Source organism: Drosophila subpulchrella, chromosome 2R, assembly GCF_014743375.2.
Source record: "Drosophila subpulchrella strain 33 F10 #4 breed RU33 chromosome 2R, RU_Dsub_v1.1 Primary Assembly, whole genome shotgun sequence".
Classification (NCBI taxonomy): domain Eukaryota; kingdom Metazoa; phylum Arthropoda; class Insecta; order Diptera; family Drosophilidae; genus Drosophila; species Drosophila subpulchrella.
The window spans coordinates 9988930-10000000 of NC_050611.1; the positions used below are offsets into that span (position 1 = coordinate 9988930).

At 49.5% G+C, this 11071-nt stretch overlaps 1 protein-coding gene across 24 annotated transcripts in view; it reads right to left on the bottom strand.

Moving 5' to 3' along the window:
* Positions 1–11071, bottom strand: part of LOC119551941 (sorbin and SH3 domain-containing protein 1) — a 32950-nt gene that overhangs the window by 19273 nt on the left and 2606 nt on the right. For 6 of the 24 annotated variants that reach the window (XM_037861604.1, XM_037861605.1, XM_037861603.1 and 3 more), the window contains exons 1-2: positions 4972–10165; positions 2015–2224 (exon numbers count right to left, since the gene is read on the bottom strand). In XM_037861604.1, coding sequence (XP_037717532.1) covers positions 2015–2224; positions 4972–10012 — 5251 coding nt within the window. In that variant the 5' untranslated portion in view covers positions 10013–10165. Of the gene's footprint in view, positions 1–1079; positions 1140–1302; positions 1458–2014; positions 2225–3907; positions 4320–4662 lie in introns of those variants that run through there. The other 18 variants (XM_037861622.1, XM_037861621.1, XM_037861620.1 and 15 more) reach the window with 10 other exon arrangements.

Below are 11071 nucleotides of genomic sequence, written 5' to 3' on the forward strand. Positions count from 1 at the left end.
AGATTGATAATCCCAGAAGGCAACGTCATCAAACAGAATTAAATCGCTATTTCTCGACCAGCAGCAAAGGCAAAGGAATCGTTTCGTTCAAGTTCAACTGAATTTATACCGAACTATAAATTATTTTCACTCACTAAAAGTCTTCAAATTTATATTTTCCATTCTTTGGCATGGGCAAAAAAAAAAACAGAATATTGTACGAAACGAAAAAAATACGAAAGGGGAAAATGTTAAAAATAACAACATACAAATTAATGCTTTAAATAAATGTGTAGGAGATCGAAATTGCCAAAGCATAGATTATGCCATCAGATGACGCCAATCAGGGAGTAAAAGTTTTGATGGATTTCCATGCGCCCCCGTAAATCCTCAAAGGGGTTTTATGGCCCACGTCGGATTCTGCCGAACGGAAAATGGAATGGCTTCAACGGACTTGGCCGAAAATGTTAGAAACAACATCAAATGGGTCGTCATGGCGACATGGCCGAGTACTCTGCTCTCGGTGTTGATCTTATTTAGCAGGCATTTTTATTTTTATTGGAGACTGTAAAAGGCGGCAGCCGCGTGGGCGACCAACACGAAATAGCGAACAACAATTGGGAACATTGCAAATATTGTAATAAATATTCCACATTCTCTCGAGATCCCTCCGATTTTACGTCATTTCGTATATTTAGCAATGGCGCACCTCGTTTCCATTTTTTGGATTTTCCAAAACGTTTTCCTAAATCATGTGGAAATTTTCGCTGTGTGCACAATTAACATGAACTAATGTGAAATATTTAAAATAAACAATCGCAACTGCCAAAGGCAGAATCAAGTTCAGAAAAAAAAAATCATAGATGAAATGAAAGAGCTAACACAAAAAATGATCTATAAATACGAGCAATAAATTTGGATATGAATAAGTCGAAAGGTGGAAAGTTGACTGGGAAATCGCGTCGAAAGAGCCACTCAACTCGCCTGCCGGCGGATCATCAAAGACGGCCCACTAAAAACGTCATGTTGGCCATTTGTCACACTTGTGGTGGCTGCACATCCGCGGGATGCGAAACGCATCCGCCAGATACGAGATTTACCTGAGCCTGGTGGCGCGCGCGCCTTGAATTTGGGTGCAAACATCGTGCCTTGTGTGTGCTCTGCAAAAATCAAATTGCAAATGTGGCCAAAAAGGCGATTTAATCGGGAATTCACACTTCACTTCGGCTGCAGCTCGTGCACCTTTTGTATCTTTTCGCTACTTTTCCACCGAGGTAGTGGCAACGAGCACAAACAAATTCGTTTACAAAACACTCAACTAACCCTGCCCCATTTCTGCTGCGTTGGAACTATATAGAAGCGACTTCTTTTTCTCGTTTGTTTAATTTCCAATTTCCGACTTCGGACTTTTCTATATTTTTCCTATTTTCTATTTTCTGACCCGTCTTCGCGTTGCTCACACGACTTTAACACGACGACGACTACGAAACGGTTGAGTTTTCGATTTTCGGGCAGGTTGCTTGGACTTTCGGATCGCCGAAAAAATCTCAATTTGTGTGCGAGCGCAAGACAACAAATTTGTTGAACGTTCTCCTTCTCAGATGAAAGATTCGTGCTTTTTTTCCGTTTCGCCCCAGTATAAACAACAGATTTTTTTATGCTTTCGTAAACAGAGAAAGGAGAGTAGGCCCCCCAAAAAAACTAAAAGAGCGAGTGAAAACGAGAGATCTTTGAGTCAAGTGGGTCATAAATTATGGACACAGGGCAGAGATAAAGATACATATGTAAAGATGTGTGGCAAGTGACCAAGGAGAAGCCTTCATGTCGTATACGCAATGTGCTGAAACCAAAAAAAGGCGAGTTTTGTTGCCTACTTTCAGGCAGGCAAGTGAAATTGCCCATGTATAAACTGAATTTTGGCTAAAAATAAACTTAACATAATTACATATATGTACATTTCGAGAGGGGGTTAGACAATTAGACAGAAGGGGCGGGGTTGGGAAGGGGGCGGGGATTCGGGGGGCTCTTGACACACCATTCGCGTAGAGGAAGCCCTTGGCCAGCTGCAGCTCGCTGTCGATCTCCTTGAGAAGATCGCTCTCCGACCAGCTGCGCCGCTGCCGCTGCTGCTGCAGCTGCTGGGCGTTGAGGAGGAAGCGCGTCTGCTTGGGTGGGCGTGGTCGCAGCCGGACTCCCATTCCCGCTGGGTCCGCTGGGTCCGCCTCCTCGGATGCGGTGGCTCTGTCTGAACGATAGCATTCGGTTAGATCTTCGCCAGCCAGCGGGGTCCGTTCGTCGCCCCGTCCCTGTTCCCATTTCAGCATGCACATTCGCTCGTACACAGAGAAAAAATAGGGGTAGCCTGTGTTGGCATACCATTTTGTAAACCCGCCTTTCTAGCTACCATTGCTGTTATTTACTTATGTGAAGTCAGTACGAAAGTTTTAATCTTAGTTCTTTTCATTTTGTTATGCAAACTATTCAATGTTGTTACGAAAGTTCAAATAAGTAGAAATTTTAAAAGGTCTAAGAACTAACACCTATGTATGTTTTTTAAAGATATAATGGTATTCAAACAAAATCGATATTTAAGATTTATCATAAGTAGACGTCGAAATTACTTAACAATTCTCCGTTTTACCGCTTTCCAGGACTAGTTAAAAATTTGTTGAGTAAAACCATAATTTAAATAAGACATAAGTAAATTACGATGTTATTTATAACATTTTATAGAAATCAAGTATTACTGGAAATAGGATATTTAAATCATGAGTATTTATGACTCATTCAAAGGAAATGCATGATATTCAATACTTTCGTATAAATTTATTGATGAAAAAAAGTTTTTTACAAAGACCTTTCTTTAATAAGGTGGGTTACGAAATAATACATATATAGAGAACTAAAGTCTTTGCAAAGATGAACAATTTGCATTTAAAAAAAATTGGTATTTCTGAATCATTGAGTATTTATAAATTATAAAAGTCTGTTTATTATTTGGAAAATGCATTTTCGAGACTGCAATGTACTGCCCACATACACAATTCTTCTAAATATAGTTTTTAAAAATGTAGTCCCATTTTTCTCTGTGTAGACGCTCTAGCTCAATTGCCCCCGATTCCGTAATTCTCTTTTAAACAAACGGATCGTCTGTCGGACTGCACTTTGTGTCCATGCAATTGAATGGAATTAATTTAAAATTTCCGCTTAATCGCAATTTCGCTTGTCTTTTTCTTACTTCGTGCTCGTTTCTTGAGCTTGACTGCGATTCTTGGGGGGAAGATTCAGATAAGTCGTGGGGGAAAAGGGGAGAAAGGGTGATTTTGCGATGCCGCGGAAGGGTTAAGCCGATTTTAGCCCTCGGGCATTTGAGCACAGAGCCTTAAGCGAAAGCTAGCGGATTACAAAGCCAAATGATATAGTATCTTAACCTAAGCTTAAGATTAGACAGATAAGCAGGGTAAGTTGGAGAAATATCAGACAGTAGAGGATCATTTTAAAAACAGAATTGAATATGGTTTCTAAACTTAAATAGGCGAAGTACTTTTCAAAACTTAAGGTACCCATTTAATTAGGTATGCTCTCTTAAAAGCGTGATTGTTGTATACAAAACATTTCCCCAAAATGATGAGTCGATCGTTTATAGATCTTGCGTACATCGCCCAAACATTTTGTTTACGCCTGTCTGAATATTTCCCAACCGCACCGTCTGCAAATCTCTGTACACTACACACGAATATGGATTAGTTTTGTTTTTCAAGCACATCGTCTCTCTCTTTCGGGACACATCACACAACTAGAAGGAAACGCATGCGGAATATATATACAAATATCGGATGAATGCAACGAGAATACTCGAATCAAGTAAACAAGTTTTGGTTAATCAAATATAATTTCGTTTATTAAACATTAAACAAACAAGACTAAATATAATTTTCGGCTTCGTTTTATTGCTATTATATTAAGATTATTTCTTTCAATGTTTTGAACATTTAACAAAGTTTCACAAACGCAATTTGGACAAATCTTTTTTTAAAGTTTATTATTCAACATGAGCTGAGTGGGGGGATGCTGCATGCAGCTGCAGGGGGAAAGGTGGGTAGTGGGGTTCAGGGGTCAGGGGTCAAAGCTTTCGGTTTGTGGTTCAGGATGACCCTAGAAAGTGTTCGAGGCGGAGTGCTCGAAGTTTCGCCAGTACTTGTCGAACTCTTCGAAGATTTTCGATCGGAAGGGCGAGCTGGCGAAAAACTCGTTCAGGTTAGCACCAAATTTTCCCGGCTGGGGATCGCTGGAGCGATTTATCTGGTGGTTTGTGGTGTTCCTGGTTTCTGTGGCCTCGTCTGTGTGAAGGAAGTAGGAGGAATTCGCGCACAATGAACAATCAGAAGATAGAGAGAGAAAGAGAGATATACAAGAGAGAGAGAGATGGACAACACCAAATAGCTACGGTATATGCAGGTGAGTGTGTGTGAGCGAGATGGCCATAAACCAGATAGAGGATTACTTTCAACTTGATATTAACAGATGGAAATTTGGTATGGTGTTCTAAGAAAACATAATATTTCGGAAAAAACATTATAATGATACCATTTAAGATCAAGTTGGACAAATTTACCGTGAAAATATAATAAAATGTGGGATCATCTGAGGGAGTGTGTGTGTGAGAAATGAGGGATTACTAACTGAACTTGTTCCAGGCGGTCAGCAGGGATAGACCCAGCAACAGAGCGGTGCCCAAGATGCCGCCGGCGGTGCTGGATGAGGGATTCGGGGGTTCAATGGGTGGTGCAGGGGACTGTACTTGAGATGGGATAGGGGATGCAGGGGAGGAGGAACCACAACCGGTAGGGGAACTGGGATTGGAGTCAGGCGATGAGCTGTGGTTACTGGTTAGTTCCAGGGGGATGTTATGACTCACGAGCCGCGTCGTTTGCGAGCGTACGCGATAAGGACGACCGCGCTTTCCCCCGGAAAACTGGCCGGGAAACTCACCCTGGACGGAAGGCGGCAGTCGGGACACCTTGTACGTCTTCACGATGCTCGTCTTCTTGGTGGCACTGCTGTGCGAATTGTCGTCGCCCTCCTCCCGGCGTTCCTGCTCCTCGTGCCGCTCCATTTGGCCGCCATCCGGCAGCTGTTCGCTGGTGGAGAACTTGGCGAACTCCCTCAGGTGACGCGGCAGCTGGCGGAGATTGGCCTCCGCCTGGCCCTCGAGTATGCGAACGGGTGGCGCCTCCACATCCGATTCTGGTTGGGATTGCCCAGCTGGCTGGGGCTGCGACTCCGCTCCACTCTCCCAATCGCTGTCCGCCGGCATGGCCAACTTGTGGCGACGCTCCTTCACCCGGTCCAGGAACTCATCGCTTATGGTCGCCCTGTCCACCGTGGAGTGATCCTGCTCATCTTCGATCTTTGATATGCGTATGATCTTATGCTGACGCCTCTCCTCCCGCTCGGCCACCTTGTTCATCCACTCCTCTGCCATTTGCTGCCTGAATACCTCATCCTCGCTTAGTGTGGGCAACTTGGCGGTGGGTCTGTAGCTTTCCCGCCTCTGAGGAGCCGGCAGCACCGGAGCCCGCTGCATCTCCTCCATCAGCCGACGGCGTTCCTGCTGCAATCGCTCCACCTCGAACTTCAGCTCCTCCTCCTTGGACAGGATGTACTTCAGCTGCTGCTCGTGCAGCTCCCTGGGCAGCGAGGATCTCCTCTGCTGGCGATCGTAGGCGGGTGGTGGCACCTGTGGTGCAGGTGCAGCCTGTGGTGGTGGAGCAGCTGGTGCTGGACTCACGCCCCTCCTCGAGGTGGTGCTGATGTACCTGGGATTGGGATCCCGCTCGATCATGGAGTAACAACTGCCATAATGAGGACGCTGCTGCTGTTGTGCTTGGTTCAGCATGGGAGCATGGGTCCTCCTGCCTCCATAGGCATTAAAGGTATCATAGCTGTATTGGCTGGAGCTGCTCAGGTCATTGGTGCTGGCCGAGAGTCGCGGAGCCCGGATGCCCTGGTGTGGTGTCCTCTGATTCTGTCGCTGATAGCAGATCTCCACCTCCCGGGCAAAAGGTCGAGCTATATTCTCCGAGTAACCCAAATCGCTGGCATACCGCGACCAGTCGTCCTGCACAGTCGTTGGATGATTGTAGTGACCCACTGTGGTGTGCGGACGTGGTGGTGGTGCCTCGTTCAGGTTGCACAGGGATTCGGCTCGTCGGGATCGGGGCTCCAGCTCGATGGGAATCTCACGGGTATGCGGCGGAGTGGCCTCCATCTGGCGCGGCACCGACGACATGCGCTCCTGTCGGGATCTCGCTGAGCGTTCTATCTCCTTCTCCAGCTCCTGCATGTGGGCATGCCGCCTCTGCTGCAGTTCCTCCAGCTTGGGATGCTGACCCGTTCGGGTGAGGCCACTCAGATCGTACAGGGAGGCGGACTTCTCCCGTTTCTCCCTGGTGGTCTGCAGTTCGGCGTGCATCTGCTGCGATAGCCTATCGAAATCCTTGAACACGCGGTCTTGGTCCAGGCCATTCTGATTCCCCTGCCTTTCCTTCGGATCTCCAAAAGCATCTGCGGCGGCCTTGGCACGCTGCCGAAATTCCTCATACGTACCGTTGCCGCTTTGGCTCTCTTTCGATGGCTGGCTATTTTTAAGCGCCACGTCTCCATCAATGAAAGTGTTACCGTTTAATTTCGTTGCTGACATCATGGGCGGCGGGGGGATGGGCGGCACGGGCTGTTCCTTGGGCGGATCACCCTGCTCCTGCTTCTCGTGACTGGAGGTGCTTACATCGTAGATTACCTGACCGTTCTCCAGGCGCTTCTTGGACTCATAGCTACTTGTCTCGATGTTGGAGTAGCGTTTGGTCTGGCTTACTGACTGCTGATGACTGGGAAACTCAATGTTGGAGAAACGCTTGCGCTGCTCCTCGAATATATCGCTCTTGTGCTGGGGGAACATCCTGGCCAGCTCGCTCTCCATGCTGTCCAGCGTGGGAAACTTGGACATGGTCTCTGGATTGATGGTACTGCTGCTCTGGCGGTGCTCTGCCGACTGCTGCTGGCCATCAAGATCAGCTGCTCGCCTTGGTTTATTTTCAAGCGATGACGATTCGATCTTCTGCTTTTGCTCGCTTGCGTCATCTCTCTTGGCGTTTTCATGAGCGATCGCCTTGGCCGCCGTTTCGGCGCTCTTCAGCGGCACAGGCGGTGGGGGTAGGGGGGGCGCCGGCGGCGAGAGGCTCTTGCGCAACTCGCGCATCATTGCCGCCGTCCTGAGCATCTCGCTCTGCTGCTGCTCCTGCTCCCGCTGCTGCTGATCCTGCTCGAGAACCTGGGCCTTGGACAGCTCATGGTAGCCACGACGCTCCACGAACTTTTGATGGGCATCGAGCAGGTCATCCGGCTGGGTCTGGGCATCCAGAAGTTCCCGCTGACCAGGTGAGAGGCAGACGAGAAGCTGGGGATCCGACTGAGTGGGCAGTCCCAGCCAGGCGGAGGAGGACGACTTGCCCTCGCTGGCGTTCAACTGCAGCTCCTTGATGTGCGGCAACTGGGGCAGCGGATAGGGCATCTTGCCCTGACTGACTGGCGATTGATCCGCTATGTTCTGGGCCACGCTGGCTAACTCCTCGAGCACCTGTTCGCCATAGGGCATGGAGGCCAGCTGCTCGGTGCAGAGAAGGCGCAGCTTCTTGATGGCATCCGTATCCGAGTCCGAATCTGCAACTGAAAGCTCTGGCTCTGATTGGGGGGTGGGTGCAGCGGGTGATGGTGGTGGTGCAGGCTTTTGTCTGAGTGGCGGTGTGGGTGGTTGGGTGGTTGTGGGTGGCGGACTGGCCAGGTGGATGGCCGTGCATTGGCTGTGGGTGGTGCTGTCGGAGCAGTGGGAGTCATTAGACTCCTGCCGCTTCAGCTGCCGGGGGGTCAGGTGGAACGAGGACAACTCGGATACGGGACTGTAAGGCGGTACTGTGGCGGGGGGTGGGGGAACGGGCGGTGGCTGAGGCGACGGCGAACGCGGCGTTTCACCTTGCTCCTCCTCGCGGCGCGTCATCTCGATCAACTCGCGCACTTTGTCCATGTTGCGAACGAACTCCTCGCGCGTGGCCGCTAGCGGCGATGCTGTCCCGAAACTAACCGCCAATCCGCCAGATACATTTGTATCTTTTGCTAATTGCTCGCGATCGTCGATCGTGGGCGTCGCAGTCGGCGTCGGCGTTGGCGTTGCGGCGCTCAGCAGCGAAGAAAGCGAACTAGCAATTGTCGGGTTAACAGGTGTGCTCTCGCGACTCTCCTCGGCCTCTACCCCATCCTCACCCTCTCTCTCCGTCTCCGTTTCCGTTTCCGCTTCCGTCTCGCTTCTGTCCGCCGTCGTGGTGCTGGTGCTGCTCATCTCATCATCCGGCCGGAGAATCAACCGACTGGCATCCGTATCCAAGTCCACCAGTGCCCTCTCCGCCAGGGCGGCCGCCTGCTCCAGTTCCAGTTCCATGAGGTCGGACACACTGCTGGAGGCCGAGGAGCTGAGGTACACCAGTTCCGCATCCTCGGACTGCGGCGACAGGGCGCTCTGCAGACGGGTGCAGCTCTCCAGATCAGCTGACTCCTCCAATAGCTTCGTTTCCAACTTAAGAGGAGATGGTGCCTCCTCCCGTCGCTTGTGCCGCCGGCTAAAGTCCAACTGACTCCGGGGAAAGGTCTCGTTCAGCTTGGGCGTGCGATTCCCCGCCTGATCGCCACTGCCACCAGAGGAGGCGGAGGCGGAGGAGTTGCGGAAACTGGACGCCTCGCCGTTCTCCTCCAGGATGCTGTCCAGATAGCGGGGATTGAGCAGCTGCGGCAGGAAGTGCGACTCCAGAGCGTTCCGTTTCTGGGCACGCTTCTGACGCAGCTGCTCCTGCTGCTCCACGCGGCTAGTGGACGGCACCTGCGGATCAGACGGAGATCGCTCAGCTCCCAAGGCCACAGATCCCTCTGATTCCGAGTCCGCCTCGCAGACGAGCGGCGATTGCAGTGAGTTGAACTCCCCGGAGCTGCAATCGCTGGTCAGTTCCAGCTCCTGGATTTGCACATCGCGGGAGAAGCGGGAAAACTGACCACCACTGGATACATTCTTGGGTGACTCCACCAAATAGCGGGGTGGTGGCGATAGGGTTCCAGCCAGAGAACCGGAAGTACTGCTGATCTCCTCGAAGGTGGGTTTACCTCTTTTCAGCCCCTCTTCATCGTTGGTTTCCAGGTGTATCTGGTGGATAATCACCTTGGAGGTGGTCTGTTGGTTGGGCAATTGCTGGGGAAGAGGGTTTTGAGCTTGAAAGATGTCCTTTTCTGGGATTTTCTCCAGGGATTTTGAAGAAATTTCAATATGTTGCTGCTGGTCCTTCTCCAGTACAGGTGCAACAGCAACGTGTTGCTGCTGTGATTCCTGTTGGTCTTCTGCTTCAAGTTGCTGTTGTTGCTGTGCGTTTGCTTCCAAGTCTCCTGGTTTTTGATGACCTTGCACCGCAGCAACATGTTGCTGGTGTGCATTTTCCACAAACTCCATGGCCTTTTGAAGTTGCAACACATAATGCTCGGGTTCTTTGGGCTCCTGTTTCGAAGGTTCCTTTGCATAATCCACTTCATCTGGCTTTTGTGTGACCTGATGATCATCGTTTCCAACATTAGTAGCTTGCAGATTTTCCTCAACTGCAACTTGTTGCTGCTGTGCGTCTTCTAATAACTGACTAGTTTCAGGAAGTTGCTGTTGAGTTAGGGGCTCCATAGTCTCCAGTTCTTCCGACTTCTTGGGTTCAGCAACCTCTAATTGCTGCTCTTTGGATTCCACAACCTTGTGTTGCTCCGGTGATTCAGCTTTGCCATTTGCCTTGTCCTCTTCCCTCACCACGCGATGAACTATGACCTTGGCTTGACGGGGGCTGCCGGGTGGCCTTCTTATAATGGTGGGTGGTGGACGCACCTGCTCTTCGGCTTTTCCATTGGCCGCCTGCTTATCGGACTTTTCCTTGCGATGTTTTGAGTTTTTGGCACCCATTTCTGCGTCCAAATCTTCTTCTTTTTGGATGACTGTTGCTGGTTTCTCAGATGTTTCTTCTTTTTTTTCGTCCTCGCTTTTCTCAAGAGTATTCGTCACCTTTTGGATGTTTTCGGCTGGCCCATTTGAAACGCTGCCAGAATTTCCATTATCATCTATGGAGGAAGAAGATGTAGCTACTGATGCGATATGTAAATCCTCCTGCTGCTCCTCCTCCCGATCCTCCGCCCCCTCTGCCTTTGGATGATTGTTTGGATTTGGGTTTTGATTTTGATTTTGATTTTGATTTTGGTTTCGATTGCGTTTGTTGCGACTGCGATTGCGATTACGATTGCGGTTATTGGGCATCGTCTAAGGCACTTTCGCTTGATCCGAACAAATGCAGTTTCCTATATGGGTTGAGATACGTGTGTGCGTTCGAGTGCTTCGTGTTTCGTGTTTCCTAATCGGCCAGAATCTACAGTACAACTAAGTTGTGTTTCGTTTTTTTCGCTTTTTGTCGATGTCGCTTATTTCTAGTGCCCTCTGTGTGTGTCACTCGTCGCCAGAAACTCAACCAGAACTGAACGGAGAACCGACGACCGGCGGCATTTTGCTGCTCACGACGACAGCCGGCAAAAATACAATAAAAAAAAATAAAAGAATACGAAATAAATAAAAAAGAGCACTACGAGCGGAAAATCATATAAAACAGCGACGTCGCTGTCGCTGCTGGCGTCGCTGCCGCCCCGCCCACCGCACGCCGCCCACCGCCTGGCACGCGTCCGAAATCGTTATGTTTTGAGGTTTATTTTTCGCCGCCTTTGTCTCCGATTGTCGCGAATTGTTTTGGCCAAATTAAATTGCGTTTCGAATACAGAACTTTAGCTGCGAATATGGGGTGATTTGAATTTTTAAAGAATATTTTTTTTTGATTTTAGAATCGCGTTTGCCGCTTCTCGTGGCGCTGGCAACCGACGGACAAGGAATGGGCCATGGGCTTTCCACGATCTCAGCCGGGAGCCAGCTCCCCAGTCTCCCACTCGCACACTTTCACACACACACAGGCCCATTCGGTTG